Raw genomic sequence first — 24,806 nt, 5'->3', positions numbered from 1 at the left:
TTTGTATCCTTCCCTTCACTCATTATTGCTGCTGTCGACCACAGAACAAGAATGAATCTGGCTACAAAGTTAGCTTGCTACCTACCTGCCTGGCATCACCGTGACCTCGACTTGGAGTAGCGCGGTCAGATGACGTATGCCTAGTTGGCAGGCGGCAAGTGGGCAGGGACTGGTCATATTTTATGTAAATCACGTGACTTTTCAGACATTGCTGTGAATGGAGGACTGTCAATGTTAAAACAGAAAGAGATTATTAGCATTGATTTGTGTGGCTGACTTTTAGTAGATGTATAATAATCTCCTGACTGGTTGGGCACCCCTGCTGTACACCCTCTGTGGATACACACTTACAGGTATACGTGCATTATCACTATACTTAAACACATTCTCACTAGTACACACACACACACGTTGTCCACATCATATCTCTTATTTCTCTATTTTTGCATCTATCTCTGTGTCCCTTTCCCTCACTCTGTCCCACTTCCCCCTGTCTCTCTCTGTCCCTCTTCCCCCTGTCTCTCAGCCTCGTCAGGTGCTTGGCCTGTTGAAGAAGTATGTCCGTGCAGAACAGAAGGACAGACAACACACGCTGAAACACTACGAACACGTCCGCATGGTGGACCCCAAAAAGGCTGCTCAGATCCGACCCCAGGTACCCCAACAACCCACAACCACTATAATACACTACGCACAAACCCCTAAGCTCACCGTTCAACCACCCTACACTACCCACAAGCCCCTACAGCCACTCTGTGTCCTGTGTTACTTCTTTGACCTCTGAACTTTGCCCTTCTGACCTCTAGGTGATGACCCACCTGCGTGTGATTGACGAGAGGATGAACCAATCCCTGGGGCTGCTCTACAAGGTGCCCAGCGTGGCCAATGAAATCCAAGACCAAGTTTGTGAGTGTCGCCCTACTCCTTCCCATATATATATTATTCACTGTGTAGTACTGGGTTGTGTTATTACTGAGATATTGTACAGATTATGCTTTTTCCTTTCTGCCTCTCTGTGTGTGTGTGTGTGTGTGTAGCTGTCCTGATGCAGAGGGTTCAGTCAGAGCTGTCTCAGCAAGTCTCATCTCTGCAGAGCGATGGGAGGGTGAGTTTTACACAGGCACGCACACTCTTGCTCATAAAAATAGTACAATCTCTCCTATCTCACAAACCCGCACACAGATAGAAAGTCAGTAATGTGTATCCTGTGTTTGTAGACTGATGGCAGGGTGAGCTATGGAAACGATGCCCTGATGCCCGACCAGGCTTACAGCTCTGCCCCTCTGGACCCTGGGATGGGCCTGGATGGACTGGGCTTCATCCACCCAGAGAGCTTCAATCAGCCCAACACTGACAACCACGGTAACACAACACACACTCTCAGCCTAACGAAACCACAGCAATACACATCCATTCAATTGGTCTAAAGCTTTTAGTCAGTGACTGCTTCCTCTGTTAAAACAGTTGAGCCTGTTGACGCTCGTCCAGTTCCAGATAGAGGTCTGCCCACTCGGCCTGGTAAGTGTGTCTATGATTGTGTTTATACTGTAATGGCATGTTTGTGGTTTGGGTTATGCTTGTGTATGTCTCTTTGATGATGTGTGTATGTCTGATGCTGTCTCACTGTGTGTCCAGTGTCTGCTCTGAGGCCTGAGGAGTTCCCTGAGGTGCGGGTGGAGAAGGAGGAGCGGCAAAGCGCCAGCTATGAAGTGCATCATCAAAAACTGGTACGGGAACATACAGTAAATTACATACAGTATACACTGGTACATATTCATACATGTGTATCACAAACTGGCTCAGTAGCCCAAGTTCACATGTTTATGATGGGAACATTTGCATTGGATACTGGTAAATAATGTTGCCTTCACAATATATAGAACTGCAGAAACACTCAACACCTCCAGGTTGATTGACAGGTGTTGTGTTGATTATTACCAGGTGTTCTTTGCTGAGGATGTGGGCTCCAACAAGGGTGCCATCATCGGCCTGATGGTGGGCGGGGTTGTCATAGCGACAGTCATCGTCATCTCTCTGATTATGCTGAGGAAGAAGCAGTATACCTCCATCCACCACGGAATCATCGAGGTGAGAGAGTGTTTTCTGTGTGTCTGCACGTTGGTGTTCTGTACCTGTGTGTTAACCTGGTGTGTGTGTGTGTGTTCTAGGTGGATGCTGCAGTGACCCCAGAGGAGCGTCACCTGTCCAAGATGCAGCAGAATGGCTATGAGAACCCCACCTACAAGTTCTTCGAACAGATGCAGAACTAAGGAGCTACCCTTTGACCCCTCCCTGACCCTGAACTTCCTTTAACCCCTCACACCTAGAGCTCGTTCCATTTTGGTCCATAAACCCCTCACACCTAGGGCCTGTTCCATTTTGGTCCATAAACCCCTCACACCTAGGGCCTGTTCCATTTTGGTACATAAACCCCTCACACCAAGGGCCTGTTCCATTTTGGTCCATAAACCCCTCACACCTAGGGCCCGTTCCATTTTGGTCCATAAACCCTTCTAACTCGTACTCTATTGCTGTCAATGGATCTGAATGGACTGAGTAGGTGAAACCAGTATGACTGAAGCGCCAGAAAAATCTAGAATGAATTGGGTTAGAAATATTTGTAGTCATATTACTTACAGCTCTCCAGGGGTAGTGCCAAGGAGCTGAAATACAACCAAGCCACACTCACCCTTCATCTTTTCCTCGTAAAGTGCAGCACATCAACATTCATAGCTGCTATTGGTCAGACAAGGATATCCTCATTCACCTGCATATTTTTTTATAATATCCCATAGTGTTTGTACAGAACAGAGAAGCTCATTGATTGATTCATCTGTCCGTCTATCTGTGGGTGAGCCCTCCCCCTCAGGATAGCACTCGCAGGTCTAAGAGGGTGAAACAGAGGCCCCAAATATCCCTGCAATCTTCCTGCCTCTTCCTCACTCACTCTGACGCACTCTCCCCTCCCCCTCCATCTCTCCCACGCACTCTTCTCCCCTCCCCCCCTCTCTCAGATGACAGCTGTGCTGTGTTTGGTGATGACATAACAGCTCTTAACACTAGCGAAGGGAGGAGGGGCTCAGTCTGCCCTGAGCTCCTCTCTGCAGGATTATACCACAAGCGTTTCAGGGTTTTTTTCCAGAAAAATGTATAAAAAAACAAAAATATATAACTAATACATCAGAAATATGTAAAAGGCAAAGAAATATTGAATGTTTTTATTTTGTGCGTAATGTATTGAAATAAGGCAGAAAAAACTAGCTGTAACTATATGTAGTGCATGGTGATATTGATGCCAGATATACGTAGAGAAGCTGGCTCCTGTCGCAGGACTGGGCCTCTCATATAGACTTTTAGCAGGATTGTACATTTTCTGTGTCTTCTTTGTGATCTTGTGATATGAAGAAGAGAGGAAAAAAAATAAGTATTTAGAATCTGGTCCGCTTTGTTGTCACTGCGACAATCTTTAAACAGAGCCTGTGCTCTCCTTTGTTTCCAGCCCCTTCCTCGCTCTGTGTTACCTACATGGACCCAATTATCTCTATCTACATGTAGCTAATATAATGACGTGTAATAGTATCTGAAAGGAAGTCGGTTGTGTTACTGTTTGCATTCTATGCACTCTGTTTCATTTAGTCTGGTTGTTACTGGTGTTACTGCTCTGTTTGTTGGTATTATGTCCCTTAAATATTCCACGACTAGGAATTGTTTCAGCTCCATTCATCATTTTATCATTCCAGAAATCTCAGCATTCCACCCTATCATTCCTATATAGTCTGTGAACATCATTAATGGAAACAGAAATCATTGTTGTTTTTTCTTTCTCAGGCTCTCTTTCGATCTCTCCTTTCCTCTGTCTATCCCAAAGACCTCAACCAGCCCTGCTCCTCTGTCCCTCTCTGTCCATGCTGTTGGCTTGGTGTGTGAGAGAATTATGTTGAATTGAGAGAGAGAGAGAGGGGGGGGATTGGGTGTGTCAGATTTGTACATTCTAATCTATCGTCTTTCTGATCATCAAACACATATTCCCTCCACAATGTCTCACACAGAACATAACCTATTTTTCCATGACATAGACTGACCAGGTGAAAGCTATGATCCCTTATTGATGTACATGTATCAAACAACCAAGAAAAACAGTTTGTGTTCTGTGGTGGATATCCCCCTCTTGCTTGTTTCATCAAATCTCTCATGTCTCAGACATCCTGGCTTTAAAAGCAGAGGCTAAAGAAATACTGATCTCAGACTAGTTATATTGATCTCAGGCCAATGTGCGTGAGGCTAAATACAGGGACCCTGTTCAGAAAGGCACAACTGCACCGAATTTTCAGATATAAATGTGTTATGTGGAACAGATGTCATTCTGTCAGGTAGTTTTGTTACATTTCCATCTGCAACATTCTGAATGTTTCACCTAACTGAACTCACCCCAGATCTGGGATCAGTATTGAGGCCGTAGTAGACGAGACATTCCCCATACCCAAAATGGAGCCTCCAATAGACATGAATGTGACATTCATATTGTGCAATTATGACACAGATCTACACACTACTACACTCCCTCCCTACACACAAACTGAAGCTCTTAAATCAGGTAAATGTTTTGGTGTTGTCAAGGATACTTGTACAGGGTATCTCCAGGGGTTAGTGGTTTCATTCTGTGACTTTTTCTGTGTACCTATACAAATCATTTGCTTAGACTGAGAAAAAGCTTTCTACACTATCCCATCAATAAAATGTTGAATGTACATACAAATATCTGGTGTTGAATCTGTGTGTGTTCATGACAGAGCTTGAATCCTGAGTGATTGAGTACTGGTCATATAGGAAAAACATTTAGAACCCACCTGAGTGGTGTGTGTGTGTGCATACGTATTACACTGGAGCAGTTCTGCCTATAGACAGACTACGTGTAGGGTTCCCCCCCACCAACAGTTTTTTAGGAACTACATCGGGGTCTCGGTTGAATGAGGATAGTAGAATACACAACATGCAATTTTGTGGCTCTGCATTGGAGCTGTTGGATCAAGGACAGACTCAGTCCTTAGGAAAACATCTGCCACTTTATTTCCCCTGGTGGACAATAAAGGTCCAACTCATTAGGGGGAAAAAAGCTTAAAATAAAATACAAAACTGATCCTTTTATAAATGGAAAATATGAAAATACACTGCCCTTGTGGCTATCAAAAACATGGAGTACCGGTATATACAATGGAAACTATACTAAGCTACAGATAAAGGAACAAAAAATGCAAAGCTCATTTGATTTTCCAGCATACACACTCCCCATCACACACACACACACACACACACTCCCCATCTCACACTCTCTCACACACACACACACACACACTCTCTCCCTCCAACAAGCATCTCTTTCCTGGTTAAAATAAGAAAACAACCTCCCCAATCAAACCAAAAGGAGAAGGACGAAGTTGCCCATAGACATGGATCTAAAGTCTGTTCATCATTTCCACCTATTAATGGTAAAGCTTAGGGCTGGTCACAGTAATCTGATCCTAGATTTGTGCCAATGGGCAACTTCTACCTGGGGCAGTCAGGGAGCCCCATGCCCCTCCCCCCTCAGCTGTCCTGTGCTGAGGTGGCCAGTGTCACTGTGGTGATGGGCTGGCCAATCCCGTGCAGCTGAATGCGGGCCAGCTTCTTCTGCTCACACTCCATCACCAGGTTGTTGAGCTCGGCAGCGCTGTAGCCAATCAAAGTCCTCAGGTCGCACACAAACTTGTAGACGAAGCGCTTGCCCTGCACCTTGCTGATCATGTCCCCGTCGTAGTAATACCTGAGAAAATTGTCCGAAATTAAAATGACACGACTAGAAAGTTCAAGGTAAGGGAACAAGTCATAAGAGTGCCTGAAATTGTACAACGAAAATGTTAGAGGAAAGGGGAGAGAAACTGGCAGATTGACATACCTGAGCGCTCGGCTGAGTTTCTCATAGTTCATGGTGGGCTTGTTCTTGCGTTGGCCCCATTTTTGGGCCACCAGTTCAGGCTGGTTGAGTTTGAACTCTCCCTCCTCTCCCACCCAGGAGATACAGTCTCTAGCATCCTTATCCGTCAACAGCTCCAACAGGAACTGCCACAGCTGGATCTGACCGTTGTTACCTAAAGGGACAGGTGAGAGGACGTGTGTGTGTTCACATCAGATACATGCACACTTAAGGCATCCATAAAAAAGCATACCAAGCTCTTGAGGTACACATACAGTTGAAGTCGGAAGTTTACATACATTTAGGTTGGAGTCATTAAAACCACTCCACAAATTTGTTAACAAACTATGGTTTTGGCAAGTCTGTTAGGACATATACTTTGTGCATGACAAGTCATGTTTACATAAAGATTATTTCACTTATAATTCACTGTATCCCAATTCCAGTGGGTCAGAAGTTAACACACTAAGTTGACTGTGCCTTTAAACAGCTTGGAAAATTCCAGAAAATGATGTCATGGCTTTAGAAGCTTCTGATAGGCTAATTGACATAATTTGAGTCAATTGGAGGTGTACCTGTGGGTGTATTTCAAGGCCTACCTTCAAGATCAGTGCCTGTTTGCTTGACATCGTGGGAAAATCAAAAGAAATCAGCCAAGACCTCAGAAGAAAAAATAATGTATAGCTCCACAAATCTAGTTCATCCTTGGGAGCAATTTCCAAACACCCGAAGGTACCACGTTCATCTGTACAAACACCATGGGACCACACAGCCGTCATACCGCTCAGGAAGGAGACGCATTCTATCTCCTAGAGATGAACGTACTTTGGTGCGAAAAGTGCAAATCAGTCCCAAAACAACAGCAAAAGGACCTTGTGAAGATGCTGGAGGAGACAGGTACAAAAGTATCTATATCCACAGTAAAACAAGTCCTATATTGACATAACCTGAAAGGCCGCTCAACAAGGAAGAAGCCACTGCTCCAAAACCTCCATAAAAAGCTAGACTACGGTTTGCAACTGCACATGGGGACAAAGATCATACCTTTTGGAGAAATGTATCTCTGGTCTGATGAAAAAAAATAGAACTGTTTGGCCATAATGACCGTCATTATATTTGGAGGAAAAAGGGGGAGTCTTGCAAGCCAAAGAACACCATCCCAACCGTGAAGAACGGGGGTGGCAGCATCTTGTTGTGGGGGTGCTTTGCTGCAGGAGGGACTGGTGCACTTCACAAAATAGATGGCATCATGAGGGAGGAAAATTATGTGGATATATTGAATCAAATATTGAATCAGTCAGGAAGTTAAAGCTTGGTCGCAAATGGATCTTCCAAATGGACAATGACCCCAAATATACTTCCAAATTTGTGGCAAAATGGCTTAAGGATAACAAAGTCAAGGTATTGGAGTGGCCATCACAAAGCCCTGACCTCAATTCCATAGCGAATTTGTGGGCAGAACTGAAAAAGCCTGTGTGAGCAAGGAGTCCTACAAATCTGACTCAGTTACACCAGCTCTGTCAGGAGGAATGGGCCAAAATTCACCCAACTTATTGTGGGAAGCTTATGGAAGGCTACCTGAAAACGTGTGCCCCAAGTTAAACAATTTAAAGGCAATGCTACCAAATACTAATTGAGTGTATGTAAACTTCTGACCCACTGGGAATGTGATGAAAGAAATAAAAGCTGAAATAAATAATTCTCTCTATTATTCTGACATTTCACATTCTTAAAATAAAGTGGAGATCCTAACTGACCTAAGACAGGGAATTTTTTATAGGATAAATGTCAGGAACTGTGCAAACTGAGTTTAAATGTATTTGGCTAAGGTGTATGTAAACTTCTGACTTCAACTGTACATACACAACACCCAAGACACACAAATGGCTACCTGTGCGGTTGCCAGGTGAGCTGCGCTCCTCTCCTCCTGAGATGCGGGGTGTTCTGGGGCCGCGGTTCTGCTTCAGTACCTTGATGGTGGTGGGTGTGGTCTGCACAGCAGCTGGGATGATCTGGACTTCTGGGGGTGGAGTCAGAAGGTTCAAACAGAAATATACAGGATGAAGTTACCACCTGATCTATGGTCAGTTTGATGTTTCTATCCATGTTGCCACAAGTAAGGATTTGGGTGAGTAAGCTGATCCTAGATCTGTGCCTATAGGCAACAACACCCACAGAGAACAATATAGTGTGGTAGATGAATGCAGGGTGACAATGAGTGAGAGAGACAGGAAATAAACTTACGTTGGTCAATGGTGACTGTGGCCTCCTGGCCAGACTGGTCCTGACTGGCCAACACATCTGTAAAGAACATGGACAGATACTGTATGTGAGCTAAAACCAACTTCAATAAACATGCTTGTCCAGGCTCAGAACAACTCCCATCCCCTTCAAATCAAATCACATTTTATTGGTCACATACACATGGTTAGCAGATGTTAATGCGAATGTAGTGAAATGCTTGTGCTTCTAGTTCCGACCATGCAGTAATATCTAACAAATAATCTAACAATTTCACAACTACCTTATACACACAAGTGTAAAGGATTGAATAAGAATATGTACATATAAATATATGAATGAGTGATGGCCGTTCAGCATAGGCAAGATGCAGTAGATGTAATGGAGTACAGTATATACATATGAGATTAGTAATGTAGGGTATGTAAACATTATATAAAGTGACATTGTTTAAAGTGACTAGTGATACATTTATTACATCCAATTTTTTATTATTTAGTGAACGAGCTTCCTGACGTTGGATTTGTTTACCAAACACGCTAACGAAAATAGCTATTTGGACATAAATGATGGACATTACCAAACCAAACAAACATTTCTTGTGGGAGTCCTGGGAGTGCATTCCGACGAAGATCAGCAAAGGTAAGGGAAGATTTATAATGCTTTTTATGAGTTTTGTTGACTGCACAATTTGGCAGGAAACTGTATGGCTTGCTTTTGTGGCTGAACGCTATTTTCAGATGATTGAATATTGTGTTTTGCCGTAAAGCTTTTTTAAATCTGACACAGCGGTTGCATTAAGAACAAGTGTATCTTTAATTCTATGTAAAACATGTATCTTTCATCAAAGTTTATGATGAGTATTTCTGTTATTTGACGTGGCTCTCTGCAATTTCTCCTGATATTTTGGAGGCATTTCTGAACATGGCGCCAATGTAAACTGAGGTTTTTGGATATAAATATGAACTTAATCGAACAAGACATATATGTATTGTGTAACATGAAGTCCTATGAGTGTCATCTGATGAAGATCATCAAAGGTTAGTGATTAATTGTATCTCTATTTGTGCTTTTTGTGACTCCTCTCTTTGGCTGGAAAAATGGCTGAATTTTTATGTGAGTTGGTGGTGACCTAACATAATCGTTTGTGGTGCTTTCGCTGAAAAGCCTATTTGAAATCGGACACTTTGGTGGGATTAACAAGATTACCTTTAAAATGGTATAAAATACATGTATGTTTGAGGAATTTTAATTAAGAGATTTCTGTTGTTTGAATTTGGCGCCCTGCACTTTCACTGGCTGTTGTCAATTCATCCTGTTAACGGGATTGCAGCCATAAGAAGTTAACCCTAACACAGTGACTCAACATACAGAAGCTACAACACAAACTCACACTTGCGGAGCAGCTCCAAGTGGCTCCAGAGGATCTCTCCACTAGGGACCCTCTGCAGGAACTCTTCCTGGGTGAAGGAGCAGAGGTCACGACCCGGGATGTGAATCCCTCCCACCTCCATCTCGTCAATGCTGAACTCCTTCATCACCCACACGGCCCAGTGGATCACCTGGTCTGCCGTCCACTGTTCTGGGTCTGAGAGGAGACAGACACATTCCAAGACTGAAAATGCTGACTACAGCTTTGGCAATCGCAGCAAACTGGTCTCACTTTGTACAACGGTGTGTACCTGCCTGAGTAATTGTGGTTTTGTGTTTCAGTGTATGTGTATGTGTGTGTATCTGTATTTGTCTGTGTCCTGCTTGTTTTTGAGTTTCAGTGCAAGTGTGTGTTGGTGTCCTCCTCACCGTAGGGTATCCCCAGACGGACCTGTTCCTTGCGGTAGCCCTCCAGGGCGGCGGCCCAGCGTGTCACCTGCTCTGAGGTGTCATCTGACAGGGAGGAGTGCTCCACAGCAATCAGCTGGCCCTCCTCCATCAGGGTGCCCTCCTCCCCTGCTGCATCCGGGTCGATCACCACCTCCACCGTCTCCACCGGCTTCACGATCTCCAGGATGTTCAGCTTCTCCTCGCCTGGATGGAGGGATTTGATGGGAGGTTAGAGTGTGGTTAGTATCAACAGCCTCATTTGTATGGTGCCACATTTGTGTGCATCTATAGATTGGGTGCCTGGGTTTTGATTTTGGTGCTGAGACTGTTGTTTGTGTACCTGGCTTGGTGATGATCTGTAGACTGAGTTGCACTGTGCCGTCTGTCTTCACTCCTTGATCAAAGAGGCTGTGGTCTGGATGCAGCTGGAGAGACAGAAATAAAGAGAAAGGAGAGGGCAACAGGGGAGGACAGGCGAGGGACAGAGCGGAGGACAGGTGAGAAAGGGAGCGTAGGACAGGCGAGAGAGAGAGAGGAGGTATTTTAACCCCATAAATACAGGCCTCCATCAGTATCAGGTCTGATCAGGTATTTCAACTCCATAAATACAGGCCTCCATCAGCTTCAGGTTTGATCAGGTATTTGAACCCCTAAAATGCAGGCCTCCATCAGTACCTGGATGTCCTGTAGACAGATTTCATATCCATCCAATGACATCTGGATACGGGGCTCCAGGAGCTTCTTCAGGTTACCGATTGGCTCATTGATGTCGATGTCCTGTTGGATCAGATCGGCTGATGTAATGGTCTGCTCCTCAACCCTGAAAATGGCACGACCACACAAACAAAAACACACAAATAGTCATGTTAAATCATCAGAAGTAGGGAGGGAGCTGGATTTGAATTGATGTGCTTATGGGTGCCTGTTCACATTGTAAAATATATATCACTCACCCCTCCTCCAGGCACTCCTGTTTCTCCTGTCCGTCGATCTCAATCTCTATCATCTCTTCTGTCTCACTTTTAGACATTGCTGTACCCCAAGATTCAACCTATTCTGAGGAAAATACAGACAGACAGGGGGGTTTCAATCAACATTAGGGTGACATCAAATGTTTTCAGATCGCTACAAATGGTTCAAATCCAATACCATCAAATATACAATAAAAATAACTTTGAGGACTAGTAGCAAAATTGGCACCATCATTGAGACTTTAGTAAATTATCATGAACGCATTCTTTGAACAGTGGCATTATATCAAGTAAAATGTTGTTTAAAATAAAATCTAAAAGGTTAATATCTAGCTAGTGGGTCTTGATGTGAATGAAGTTGGGTCATAGTCTCGAAACTGTATAAGGAAAAAAATCTCAGGTGTCATTTTTCACTAGATTTCCTCTTGAAACACTGAGATTAGGATCCGTATTTATCTATTTCAGAATTATTACATTTTTGGTCAGATATTATGCATTTCACACAAAAAAATTATTGCAAAATGATCATTACCCTAACATTTGTCGAAGTCCAAAAAATTAACAAAAACAAATCAATATTCAAATATTTTTCAACATTGCTCACCTAATGAGGCCTGAGTAAAGCATAACACTGGACATTTTAGCTCTTTAGCTGTTTCGGTAATGAGTAGGCCAAGTGGGGTGAGAATAATAACCTCATTCTGAAGGCATATATATTCACTTAAAACTTGTGCTCATCTAAGGACTACTCCTCTAGATGATGCATCATGGGTGAATAAAGCTTTACTTTAAAAAGTGTTATGTAATGAGACATGTCCACAAATACTGTTTGCATGTAATACATATTATAGTTTCATGTAAACTTCAACTAGTGTAACATTTTTATGATTTATGTACAAACTACTGCAATATATTTTGGGGTTTATTCAAATAAATTAGGTTTTTCTAAAGAATTTAATCCAGACGCATTTCAGCAATGAGAATTTGGGGTGAAATTTTACAAAATTCAGGTCAAATGTAACATTTATTTAATATAAAACACTTTCCAAAATCTAAACATCTAGTCCTCAGAATGAAACTTCATTTTTGAAGATGAATTATGGTTTTGTAACTCAATTTCCTAAACATTTTAAAACTGGATTCATGAGAATCACCCAGTTGAGGGAGCCTCGGTTTCTCATTGGGCGGCAGAGAGTTATGTGCGAGCTAAAGTACTAACGCGAGGGCGAGGCCTCTCCAAAGCATAGGCCTTACTGTAGGCCATTAGTTGATAAATCATTACATAAATTTGATCAATTTTAACTCCTCTGAAAGCAAACACTTCTAAGATATATCGGTAATAATGTTAATTATACGTGTAGCATAGCTGTACAATACTGTAGCAATACAATGCTAGCTATCCAGCATATTTTTTTTGCGATGTTATGTGAGGGGCGAGGCACGCGCAAAACGGGGGTCGGTCTCATGAAATACACAATTTATACTGACTGTAAGAAACACAATTCAATGAATAACTGATTTAAATGTCGATTTAAATATACTCTGAAACTTAGAATCTGGAAAACTTTAAAACGGAAATGGAAGAAACGGAAACAAAACAGCAGAGGGGCAATCGCAAAGGAGCCGGAAATCCTGGCTAAGTTTAGTGTTGTCTACAGACTTCCGAGAGCGGTCAGGGGGAAATGCCGGAGTAATTTGCTCGATTAAATGAAAAATAACGTGATATTTATAACATTGGGAAAACGTATTTATATATGGCTAAAAGTATAACGTATCACCAGGGCGAACAACTGGAATACAATGAACAAGCTGTCGTTGGCGTTAGCAATATTAGCTAGCAGCTACCACTGCTTAGTTAGCTAACGTGTCGAAAGTTGGATTTTGTATGGACACGTTTGAAGGAAAATCGTAGACAAGTCATTTGGAAAGCTATTTTGTAGTTGGGAAGTAATTTGAAAACCACTCCATCCAGTACATTATTTAGACTTGATGTTAGTGTAATTATTGTTTTTAGGCTAATGCATGTGGTATAGCGGATCAACAAGCTAGCTAGCTTTGAAGCCAGCGTTCAGCTAGCTAACAGTTTGATACAAAAAGCGGGAAGACCGATTAGGCATAGCTAGTGAAAGAATATACAATTCCGTTCAGATAGACAATGTAATGGATTTCATATATAAATCAAAAGTAGTTTATGGTCGTACACATACCTCTTAAAATGTACACTCCAAGATTGTGGAGTTGATATATGAGTCGATGTAGAATAGCAAGCTAGCCTTTCCACTCAAATCGATTTCATGCAAGTTTTTGGACAACAAGACAGGGGGGCGGGGACTAGCTTGCTTTTTAGACATATACGAGTTAACTCTAGTATCAAAGAAATCATCATGATATTTGTGTGTATATCATTCTGTGTGTGTGTTATGTGATGTTTGATAGCACGCATAATTATTTACTATAATTATCAGCTTCTACCTCCAAGCCATACGACTGCTGAACAATTATTCAAATAGCCACCTGGACTATTTACATTGACCCTCCTCCCCTCTTTGGTTTTACACTGCTGCTACTCTGTTTATGATCTATGCATAGTCACTTTACCCCTACCTACATATACACATTACCTCGACTAACCTGTACCCCCCACACATTGAATCGGTACTGGTACCCCCTGTATATATCCTCGTTATTTTATTTTGTTACTTTTTATTTTATTTTTTACTTTAGGTTATTTAGTAAATGTTTTCTTAACTATTTATTGAACTGCATTGTTGGTTAAGGGCTCGTAAGTAAGCATTTCACGTTAAGGTCTACACCTGTTGTATTCGGTGCATTTCATCAATTTGATGTGACTTGTAACCCACTTTTACCAGACGGTTGTTGTAGATAAGAACACTCACTGTATGCATGAACTTATGTGGTGTAATAATTGAGCCATCAGTACTCCTTATTTCACAATGTCCGTCCCACAGCGATCCTATTACGTTCTAAGTTTTACTATGTATTTATTTGGTCCGTCTGATGTCCTGAATTATTTTATACTCAAAGCTATAAAAATTAACCCGATCTTTAAGGGTAGGTAAACAAACAAATGTTAATGTCACGTTCACAAGTAGGGTGAAATGCCTTTCTTGCAAGCTCTAAACCCAACAATGCCGTAATCAATATCAATGTAGTACTAAAAATAACAAGGTAGAACAAAAACACAATAAATAAACGTGTAGTTCATTCTTATTACAGAAAGATGTGTAATTAATTTACAAGTATTTTCTAGTATTATATTAATAGTATCATTATGCTGCAGTGCCTGTTCATAATAAATACATACAATGCCTTTAGAAAGTATTCAGACCCCTTGACTTTTTCCACACATTACAGCCTTATTCTAAAATTGATTAAATAAAAATATATATATTCTGCAATCTACACACAATATCCCATAATGACAAAGCATAAACAAGTTTTTAGAAAAAAAAACTGAAATCGTTATTTACGTTAGTATTCAGATCGAAATTGAGCTCAGGTGCATCCTGTTTCCATTGATCCTCCTTGAGATGTTTCTACAACTTTATGGGAGTCCACCTGTGCTAAATTCAATTGATTGGATACCTAGGATAGGATAAAGTAATCCTTCTAACCCCCCCCTTAAAAGAGTTAGATGCACTATTGTAAAGTGGTTGTTCCACTGGATATCATAAGGTGAATGCACCAATTTGTAAGTCGCTCTGGATAAGAGCGTCTGCTAAATGACTTAAATGTAATGTAAATGTAATTGGACATGATTTGGAAAGGCACACACCTGTCTATATAAGTTGACAGTATATATCAGAGCAAAAACCAAGCCATGGGGTCGAAGGAATTGTACGTAGAGCTCAGAGACAGAATTATGTTGAGGCACAGAACTGGGGAAGGGTACCAACAAATGTCTGCAGCATTGAAGGTCCCCAAGAACACAGTGGCCTCATCATTCTTAAATGGAAGAAGTTTGGAACCACCAAGACTCTTCCTAGAGCTGTCCGCCTTAGCAATCGGGGGAGAAGGGTCGTGGTCAGGGAGGTGACCAAGAACCAGATGGTCACTCTGACAGAGTTCTTCTGTGGAGATGGGAGAACCTTCCAGAAGGACATCTATCTCTGTGGCACTCCACCAATCAAGCCTTTATCGTAGAGTGGCCAGACTGAAGCCATTCCTCAGTAAAAGGCACATGACAGCCCGCTTGGAGTTTTCCAAAAGGCACCTAAAGACTCTCAGACCATGAGGAACAAGATTCTCTGATCTGATGAAACCAAGATTGAGCTCTTTGGCCTGAATGCCAAGCGTCACGTCTTGAGGAATCCTGGCACCATCCTTACGGTGAGCCATGGTGGTGGCAGCATCATGCTGTGGGTGCTATAGACCACACTATTTACCAAAAATAGAGTTTTAATCTATATTCTTCGTAGCTGTCTATTTACCACCACAAACCGATGCTGACACTAAGACCGCACTCAATGAGCTGTATTACAGCCATAAGCAAACAGGAAAACGCTCATCCAGAGGCGGCGCTCCTAGTGGCCGGGGACTTTAATGCAGGGAAGCTTAAATCTGTTTTTCCTCATTTTTATCAGCATGTTAAATGTGCAACCAGAGGGAAAAAAACTCTAGACCACCTTTAATCCACACACAGACGCGTACAAAGCTCTTCCTCGCCCTCCATTTTGCAAATATAACCATAATTCTATCCTCCTGATTCCTGCTTACAAGCAAAAACTAAAGCAGGAAGCATCAGTGACTCGGTCAATAAAAAAGTGGTCAGATGAAGCAGATGCTAAGCTACAGGACTGTTTTGGCTAGCACAGACTGCAATATGTTCCGCGATTCTTCCGATGGCATGGAGGAGTACACCACATCAGTCACTGGCTTCATCAATAATTGCATCGATGACGTCTTCCTCACAGTGACCGTACATACCCCAACTAGAAGCCATGGATTATAGGCAACATCCGCACTGAGCTAAAGGGTAGAGTTGCCGCTTTCAAGGAGCGGGACTCTAACCCGGAAGCTTATAAGAAATCCCACTATGCCCTCAGACGAACCATCAAACAGGCAAAGCGTCAATACAGGAGTAAGATTGAATGGTACTACACCGGCTCCGACGCTCGTTGGATGTGGCAGGGCTTGCAAACTATGACAGACTACAAAGGGAAGCACAGCTGCGAGCTGCCCAGTGACGCAAGCCTATCAGACGAGTTAAATGACTTCTATGCTCATTTTGAGGCAAGCAACACTGAAACATGCATGAGACCATCAGCTGTTCCAGGCGACAGTGTGATCACGCTCTCCGTAGCCGATGCGAGTAAGACCTTTAAACAGGTAAGCATTCACAAGGCCCGCAGGGCCAGACGGATTACCAGGACGTGTACTCTGAGCATGCGCTGACCAACTGGCAAGTGTCTTCACTGACATTTTCAACCTGTCCCTGACTGAGTCTGTAATACCAACATGTTTCAAGCAGACCACCATAGTTCCTGTGCCCAAGAACACTAAGGTAACCTGCCTAAATGACTACAGATCCGTAGCACTCACGTCTGTAGCCATGAAGTGCTTTGAAAGGCTGGTCATGGGTCACATAACACCATTATTCCAGAAACCCTAGACCCACTCCAATTTGCATACCTCCCCAACAGATCCACAGATGATGAAATCTATTGCACTCCAAACTGCCCTTTCCCACTTGGACAAAAGGAACACCTATGTGAGAATGATATTCATTGACTAGAGTGCAGCATTCAACACCATAGTGCCCTCAAAGCTCATCAATAAGCTAAGGACCCTGGGACTAAACACCTCCCTCTGCAACTGTATCCTAAACTTCCCGACGGGCCGCCCCCAGGTGGGGGGAAAGTAATCTTGTTTCTCATGGTCTGAGTCCTTCAGGTGCCTTTTGTCAAACTCCAAGTGGGCTGTCATGTGCCTTTTTACTGAGGGGCTGCTGTCTGGCCACTGTACCATAAAGGCCTGATTGGTAGAGTGCTGCAGAGATCGTTGTCCTACTGGAAGGTTCTCCCATCTCCACAGAGGAGCTCTGTCAGAGGGATCATCGGGTTCTTGGTCACCTCCCTGACCAAGGCACTTCTCCCCCGATTACTCAGTTTGGCCAGGTGACCAGCTTTAAGGAAGTCTTTGTGGTTCCGAACTTCTTCCATTTAAGAATGGAGGCCACTGTGTTATTGGGGACTTTCAATGCTGCAGGAATGTTTTGCTAGCCCCTTCCCCAGATCTGTGCCTCGACACAGTCCTGTCTCATAGCTCTATGGACAATTCCTTCAACCTCATGGCTTGGTTTTTGCTCTGACATGCACCATCTACTGTGGGACCATATCTTAGGTGTGTGTGTGTGCCTTTCCAAATCATGTCCAATCAATTGAATTTACCACATGTGGATTCCAATCAAGTTGTAGAAACATCTCAAGGATGATCAATGGAAACAGGATGCACCTGAGCTCCATTTCGGTTGTCATAGCAGAGGGTCTGAATACTTACTTATGTGTAAACACTTCTAAAATCCTGTTTTTTGGGCATTGTGTGTAGGTTAACAAAGAACATGTTTTATTTAATCTATTTTAGAATAAGGCTGTAACAAAATGTGGAAAAAGTCAAGGGGTCTAAATACTTTCCAAAATGCACTGTGTGTAGATTTACACTACCGTTCAAAAGTTTGGGGTCACTTAGAAATGTCCTTGTTTTTGAAAGAAAAGCACATTTTTGGTCCAATAAAATCACATAAAATTTATTAGAAATGCATTGTATACATTTGTTAATGTTGTAAATGACTATTGTAGCTAGAAACAGATTTGTTTTTAAACATTTTATGGAGCATCTAGTTATTTTATTTAATATTCATCAACCATCACTCCTGTGTTCCAATGGTACGTTGTGTTAGCTAATCCAAGTAGATTTTTTTTAGAAGACTAATTGACCATTAGAAAACCCTTTTGCAATTGTTAGCACAGCTGAAAACTGTTGTTCTGATTAAAGAAGCAATAAAACTGGCCTTCTTTAGACTAGGTGAGTATCTGGAGAATCAGCATTTGTGGGTTTGATTACAGGCTCAAAATGGCCAGGAACAAAGAACTTACTTCTGAAACTGGTCAGTCTATTCTTGTTCTGAGAAATGAAAGCTATTCCATGTGAGAAATTGCCAAGAAACTGAAGATCTCGTACTACTCCCTTCACAGAACAGTGCAAACTGTCTCTAACCAGAATAGAAAGGAGTGGGAGGTTCCGGTGCACAATTGAGCAAGAGGACAAGTACATTAGTGTCTAGTTTGAGAAAGAGAAGTCCTCAAGTCTCAAGTCTTGAACTCCTCAACTGGCAGCTTCATTAAAAAGGGTTTTCTAATGGTCAATTAGCCTTTTAAAATGATACATTTGGATTAGCTAACACAACCCATTGGAACACTAGTGATGGTTGCTGTTAATGGGCCTCTGTACGCCTAAGTAGATATTCCATAAAAAAATTGCTGTTTCCAGCTACAATATTAATTTGCAACATTAACAATGTCTACACTGTATTTCTGATCATTTTGTAATTTTAATGTACTAAAAATGTGCTTCTCTTTTCAAAAACAAGGCTATTTCTAAATGACCCCAAACTTTTGAACGGTTTTGTAGTGCATTTGAAGTATTCAGACCCCTTTTATCCATATTTTGCTACCTTGGTGTTATTCTAAAATGTATGTAATTTATTCCTCATCAATCTACACACAATACCCTATAATGGCAAAGAGAAAACATTTTTTTAATTTTTTTTAATTATTATTAAAAATAATAAAACATGTAAGTACATTTCTAGGTATTCAGACGCTTTTCTATGAGACTCGAAATTGAGCTAAGGTGCACCCTGTTTCCAATGATCATCCTTGAGATGTTTCTACAACTTGGTTGGAGTTCAACCAATTCAATTGATTGGACATGATTTGTCGTGTGGAAACCATTTGATCAATTTTAGAATATGGCTGTAATGTTAAAAAAAATAAAAAAAATATGGACAAGGTCAAGGGGTCTGAATACTTTCCGAATGCTGTGTGTATAATATATTGTAAAAAATATATATAATTTGCGGTAGTCAAATATTGTCATTCTGAGATTGTCGCTTCTTCCAGCTCCCTCTGTTTCGGCGTGGACCAGTCCCATGGATCATCTTAACGTCTTTCAGTCATCCCTTCCTACCCTGGTCTGGGGCTGGTTGGGTACAATTACACTGTTTTGGGGGTGGGGGATGGGAGTAAATGCACCTATTTTAAGTAACAGTTAAGAAATCTGCCTCTCAAAAATGTACATTTTGTATTTTCAGACCATTGCCCTCTTGAACATTTACCGTAACCCTCAAAACACTGCCCAGTCTGCCGATGGTTTGCGCTGTAAGTTTCCGACCCGTTAACAGGGACCAGCTGCTATGTTTCCTCTTGATTTCGCATTCTAAGATTGATCCTTTTTTATTTTTTTTATCATCATCAGTGATATAAGGTTTGGACCCTTTAAGGTGCTGTACTAGACATGAAATAAAACGGGTACTAGTGTTAAGTAAAACAATCCATGTAGGCTTCTCTTCTGGTAGGTACCATGTAGTCACTTACAGAAATAACCAAATAAAGGTTGATGCATACAGTAGTATATATTTTTATTAGATTTTGAATTAAGACCTTTTTTCTAGGAAATAGTTTATTCATGATTGTTTCAAGTACTCACTCATTTACACTTCACTAATCCTATTCAATAAGTTAACCCTGCCCCATAGTCTCAGGTCAAACTCATTTATGGAAATGTCTTGTTTTTATTGTACAAAATGTGATACATGGAATGTGATTTTGGGGAGATGAGTATGACTGACATTTTCCCTAGAGTGTTGAGTCCCCAGTGAGTCCCATTCCTTAGTATTCATTGACAGCTATATTCTGTCTGTGACAGTGCCAGAACCTTGCTATTATTACTTAGCATGGAATTTTGCTTTAACTTTAAATTAGTCTCTTAAGACTCCTCCATAAGGGAAAATGTCCAGTCTTACTATCCATGTTGTGCAGGGGCACGATGAACTGATTCTTGGCACTGACCCTTTGGCTCCGGACAAGATATTTCCTGAAATACCCATTTAATGTGTACTGCTATTAGGCAATTCAAGTCATTTGTAATTCAGTAATATTTAGATTAAAATCCTGTCCAATCAGTCCAGACTCGTATGTTTTTAGCAATGTTTCTCTTGTGCATGTTAGTTAATGAAACCACGGTGATATCACTGACTTGTCCCTGAGTGTTTCTCCTGTGACCACTAGGTGCTGTCAGTGATGCGGAGATGCAGGGGCACTAGGTGAGTCAGTGACACGTCAGCTACTGGTATTATCACACTATAAATCCACTTGAAAGGAGTGGATGATGCAACTCTTGGTTACCTTGCATCTCTTCCCCCACCACACAGCCCATGTGAGAGTCGATGACAAAATACTGACACCAAGTGAAACTGACTAGAAATATTGAAACATATTTTTTTTTTGACAATTTTTGGGAAATGCGCTTTGAATTCAAGCAAACTTGAGACTTAGTGTTTTCCCCTTTTCTGTCTGCCAATTCACCTCTCCCTTTGTTTCTCTTGTTGTAGGAGGTCTTCACAGAGATGGAGAAGTATGGAGAGGTGGAGGAGATGAATGTGCGACAACTTGGGAGACCATCTGGTTGGAAACGTATACGTGAAGGTGTGTCACTGACCATGTAATTGTGTCTGTGATGGTGGGTTTTGTGCATGTTTGTTGAACACACATTCTCCTCCTTCCATTTAATCACACTCTGTCGTTGTCTCTGCCTCTTAAGAACGTCATTTCGCGCACACACACACCAACTCTGTGATGGTTTCTGTGTGTAGTTCCGTCGTGAGGAAAACGCGGAGAAGGCAGTGATGGATCTGAATAACCGCTGGTTCAACGGTCAACCAATCCACTCCGAGCTCTCTCCCGTTACCGACTTCAGAGAAGCCTGCTGCCGCCAGTACGAGATGGGGTCAGTACTCCACCGCAGGACCACACACACCATTTTCAGCTCAAGATGGCGTTAGTGGTGATTACAAATGCTTTGTAATTCATTGAGGTTATTTCAATTAAATAAATGCTAGAGCAAGGCTAACTGCTACCAAAATCCACACGCCTTTATCTCCGTTGCTCAGATTAGATTTCTTCATATGACAAAGTTCATCACCTAACTGCAGTTCCCACTTTCTCTACAGGGAGTGCACTCGAGGACGCTTCTGTAACTGCATGTATGGTACCTGAAACCCATCTCCAGGGAGCTGAGGGAGCTGTACGGACGCCGCAGGAAGAAGGGGTATGCTCCGGCTCTCTGACGTTCAACGCTAATCACAGAACTAATGCTGCGTTCAAGTGCTCTCCGAAATACACATTTCTGACACGCTAAGGTTTTTTAAGTGGGAAAGTTCTAGTTTTGAGTTTAACTAGCTACTTTTTCTCTCTTCCTCCTCAGAGGGGGGCATCGTTCTCGCACCCGTTCCAGGGAACGCCGTTCTCGCTCGAGGGATAGAGGCAGGGGAGGCGGACGCGACCGCGAGAAGGCGTTCCAGAGAACGCTCTGTAAGGTTCTAAACCAAGCCACCACTTCACGTCCATCTCACCTTCCATCTCCATTATCACTCTCCATTCATCCTCAAATCCCTATATCTTTCCCTCCATTGCGGCCTTTCAATTCCCCGTTGGCCCTTTTATATTGTCCCAATGAATACAACAATTTGGAAAATGTTGGACTTGTTATTCTTTTTTATAATTTTTATTCAAGAAATGTAAAGCTTGCCTTCTCAATAAAAAAAAAATGTAAACATGATTTACAGGGCGCTACCATTTTGGTTGTATATGCATACAAATATTTGACTGTGCTGCCTGGAATTTTTATTTGGGAGCACCAGTATCACTAGGAAGAAATGAATCCAGATAACATTTAATGGAATAGAAAAGGGAGGGCTTCTTCAGGAGATGAGCTTCACAAGTGGCTACATTTCAATCTTTTAAATACAATTTTCTGGTGCTCCTTCACCCTGTATTTTATCTAATTGCAGGCAATTCTTATCAATATGTTTTATATTTTTCTTTGTGTTCCTTAATTTCTTTGTGCTCTTACATTTTTTTGCAACTTAGTACCAATGTGCTCCTTGTAAACAGTGTTGGTGTAGAGCACGGTTTTCTACACATTTCTTCCAACTGTATCCATTTATTCTAAATGGTTACTCTGGAGAATTTTTTTATTTTTATAGTGTCTCGCAATTAGTAACTGTTACTTTTGCTTCAGGCTGGGTTTAGGGAAGGGAAATATTTCCCGTAGACTGCTCCCTGTCTGATTCCCAGTAACTTGACACCTCAGCTGATTTCTCACTCAGGACATGCTGTGTTCACTTGGCTCAAAAAGACAGTTAGCATAGATTTATTTGAAGGATTATCTCTTAAACCAATTAGCTGTGGTTCTGACTATTTGGAATGGGTCCATATAAAGTATTTATAGTTTCCCATGCCTACACTTGCCTGTTTGGATTATGGCTGCAAGTACATGTTATTGATTGCATTCACAACCACTGTTTTCAGTGAGTGAAAAAGCTTCGCACATGAGTTGTTTCCATTCGGAATTGACACCAGCACAGTGCCAAAGATGATAATAGCATGGCATCACCTGTCCCAGATGCAGTATTTCATATGGAAAGTGACGATGTGGATGCAAATTCTGTGTGTTGGACTACATGCTTTCGGCTTTACAAAGGACTGCACTTATGACACCATCCCATCAATTTATCACTGTCTCTTCACCTCTGTAAAAAGAACCATATAATAGCAGATACTGTACATGGTGGTTTTGACAAGTTTGGTAACAGGTAGGCCTACATCAGGGGTGTCCAACTCATTCCATGGAGGGCCTAGTGTCTGCAGGTTTTTGGTTTTTCCTTTCAGTCAAGCCCTAGACAACCAGGTGTGGGGAATTCCTTACTAATTAGTGACCTTAATCAAGTACAAGGGAGTGAAAACCCGCAGAGACAAAGATCCTCCGTGGAATGAGTTGACACCTGTGGCCTACATAATGGTCATGTTTGCAAGTTTACTCATTATCACTCCTTTTGCCAATAAAGTTGACACTCCCAAAGAATCCTGTTGACTTAGATTGCAATAGCTTCAGAGGGTACGATTATAAGGTTGGTTTTCACAATTGTGTTTCAAGATGGTCTATTCCATTTCGCTGCATAGGCTATGTATATCCACAATTTTATTCACCCATCTGATCTGTGCGTTCAGACATGAATGTCTACATAGGCCTGCAAGTTTAGGGAAGAGCAAAGAAGTGCATTATTAGGCTGATACTTGTTTTTTGTCTTTTTGTGCTGAAGAACTGATGTATTAACTTGTTGAGAAACGTTCTATTATATGGCTTTCCAACCCTGTTCCTGGAGAGCTACCCTCCTGTAGGTTTTCACTCCAACCCTGTTCCCGGAAAGCTACCCTCCTGTAGGTTTTCACTCCAACCCTGTTCCTGGAGAGCTACCCTCCTGTAGGTTTTCACTCCAACCCTGTTCCTGGAGAGCTACCCTCCTGTAGGTTTTCACTCCAACCCTGTTCCTGGAGAGCTACCCTCCTGTAGGTTTTCACTCCAACCCTGTTCCCGGAGAGCTACCCTCCTGTAGGGTTTCACTCTAACCCTGTTCCTGGAGAGCTACCCTCCTGTAGGTTTTCATTCCAACCCTGTTCCTGGAGAGCTACCCTCCTGTAGGTTTTCACTCCAACCCTGTTCCTGGAGAGCTACCCTCCTGTAGGTTTTCATGTCAACCCTGTTCCTGGAGAGCTACCCTCCTGTAGGTTTTCACTCCAACCCTGTTCCTGGAGAGCTACCCTCCTGTAGGTTTTCACTCCAACCCTGTTCCTGGAGAGCTACCCTCCTGTAGGTTTTCACTCCAACCCTGTTCCCGGAGAGCTACCCTCCTGTAGGGTTTCACTCCAACCCTGTTCCTGGAGAGCTACCCTCCTGTAGGTTTTCACTCCAACCCTGTTCCTGGAGAGCTACCATCCTGTAGGTTTTCACTCCAACCCTGTTCTTAGAGAGCTACCCTCCTGTAGGTTTTCACTCCAACCCTGTTCCTGGAGAGCTACCATCCTGTAGGTTTTCACTCCAACCCTGTTCCTGGAGAGCTATCATCCTGTAGGTTTTCACTCCAACCCTGTTCCTGGAGAGCTACCATCCTGTAGGTTTTCACTCCAACCCTGTTCCTGGAGAGCTACCATCCTGTAGGTTTTCACTCCAACCCTGTTCCTGGAGAGCTACCATCCTGTAGGTTTTCACTCCAACCCTGATTCTAATATTTAGCTGATGAGCTGAATCAGGTACAGTAAGTTACAACTGGGGAGTGGACCTACAGGAGGATAGCTCTCCAGGAAAAGGTTTGGCAAACCCTGGTCTAGTCGTTCTTTACACCAGATGCAGATGTGTCAAACCTCAACACTACACAGCTCATTAAAATAATCAAAGCTTGATGAGTAGATGGTGTTACATAGCGCCATAGCGCCATTTCAAACACTTTTGAAAGAACAGAGCACAGGTGGGAAGAATAGAGAAATCTGGATGTGATGAAGGGATCTTATAAGCACAGGTTTAATGTTAGAGCTGTTTGAGAAGTTGGAACAGCTACATCTGGTATTGAGTGGTTGTTAGTCACTGTAAAAAATACCTCAAATTGGCCTCCCAGACTACTAGACTGGAAAGGTGAACTGGAACAGGGTGTGCTAGTCTGCTTTAAAAAAAAAATAACGTTTCAAGTT

The 24,806-nt window shown here is 42.3% G+C and overlaps 2 protein-coding genes and 1 long non-coding RNA gene across 6 annotated transcripts in view; 2 read left to right on the top strand and 1 right to left on the bottom strand.

Moving 5' to 3' along the window:
* Window positions 1-4,756, top strand: part of LOC139546402 (amyloid-beta A4 protein-like) — a 47,996-nt gene extending 43,240 nt beyond the window's left edge. For both annotated transcript variants that reach the window (XM_071354749.1, XM_071354748.1), the window contains 8 exons: window positions 527-655; window positions 807-906; window positions 1,038-1,105; window positions 1,218-1,362; window positions 1,465-1,518; window positions 1,636-1,727; window positions 1,942-2,088; window positions 2,169-4,756. In XM_071354749.1, coding sequence (XP_071210850.1) covers window positions 527-655; window positions 807-906; window positions 1,038-1,105; window positions 1,218-1,362; window positions 1,465-1,518; window positions 1,636-1,727; window positions 1,942-2,088; window positions 2,169-2,270 — 837 coding nt within the window. In that variant the 3' untranslated portion in view covers window positions 2,271-4,756. The remainder of the gene's footprint in view (window positions 1-526; window positions 656-806; window positions 907-1,037; window positions 1,106-1,217; window positions 1,363-1,464; window positions 1,519-1,635; window positions 1,728-1,941; window positions 2,089-2,168) is intronic.
* A 288-nt stretch (window positions 4,757-5,044) lies between these two features.
* LOC139546403 (GA-binding protein alpha chain-like) lies at window positions 5,045-13,330 on the bottom strand. 3 transcript variants are annotated; one of them, XM_071354751.1, is made up of 10 exons: window positions 13,191-13,330; window positions 10,966-11,068; window positions 10,688-10,832; window positions 10,353-10,437; window positions 9,992-10,216; window positions 9,585-9,779; window positions 8,195-8,251; window positions 7,842-7,970; window positions 5,933-6,125; window positions 5,045-5,800 (listed from the first exon to the last, which is right to left on the bottom strand). In XM_071354751.1, the coding sequence occupies exons 2-10, from the start codon at window positions 11,040-11,042 to the stop codon at window positions 5,584-5,586; spliced, it is 1,323 nt and encodes a 440-aa protein (XP_071210852.1). In that variant the 5' UTR covers window positions 11,043-11,068; window positions 13,191-13,330; the 3' UTR covers window positions 5,045-5,583. The 3 variants fall into 3 exon arrangements, with proteins under 3 accessions (XP_071210852.1, XP_071210854.1, XP_071210853.1); XM_071354753.1 differs by having other exon boundaries at window positions 7,842-7,967; XM_071354752.1 differs by having other exon boundaries at window positions 10,966-11,063; window positions 13,191-13,299.
* A 5,912-nt stretch (window positions 13,331-19,242) lies between these two features.
* On the top strand, window positions 19,243-21,840 carry LOC139546404 (uncharacterized). Its single transcript, XR_011669218.1, has 6 exons — window positions 19,243-19,382; window positions 20,292-20,326; window positions 20,615-20,708; window positions 20,876-21,009; window positions 21,233-21,330; window positions 21,487-21,840. It is a non-coding gene; the product is annotated as an uncharacterized lncRNA (long non-coding RNA).
* The last annotated feature ends 2,966 nt before the right edge of the window (window positions 21,841-24,806 follow it).

Source organism: Salvelinus alpinus, chromosome 20 (genome assembly GCF_045679555.1).
Source record: "Salvelinus alpinus chromosome 20, SLU_Salpinus.1, whole genome shotgun sequence".
NCBI lineage: Eukaryota > Metazoa > Chordata > Actinopteri > Salmoniformes > Salmonidae > Salvelinus > Salvelinus alpinus.
The sequence above is the reverse complement of the archived record's forward strand: the minus strand, read 5'-3'. Positions and strand labels throughout refer to the sequence as shown.

Coding starts and splice junctions, on each gene's coding strand:
- LOC139546403 (XM_071354751.1), bottom strand. CDS start 11,042: ATGTCTAAAAGTGAGACAGAAGAGATGATAGAGATTGAGATCGACGGA. Junction 7,971..8,194: donor CACAGTCACCATTGACCAAC/GTAAGTTTATTT, acceptor CTCCACCCCCAG/AAGTCCAGATCATCCCAGCT. Junction 5,801..5,932: donor AAACTCAGCCGAGCGCTCAG/GTATGTCAATCT, acceptor CAATTTTCTCAG/GTATTACTACGACGGGGACA.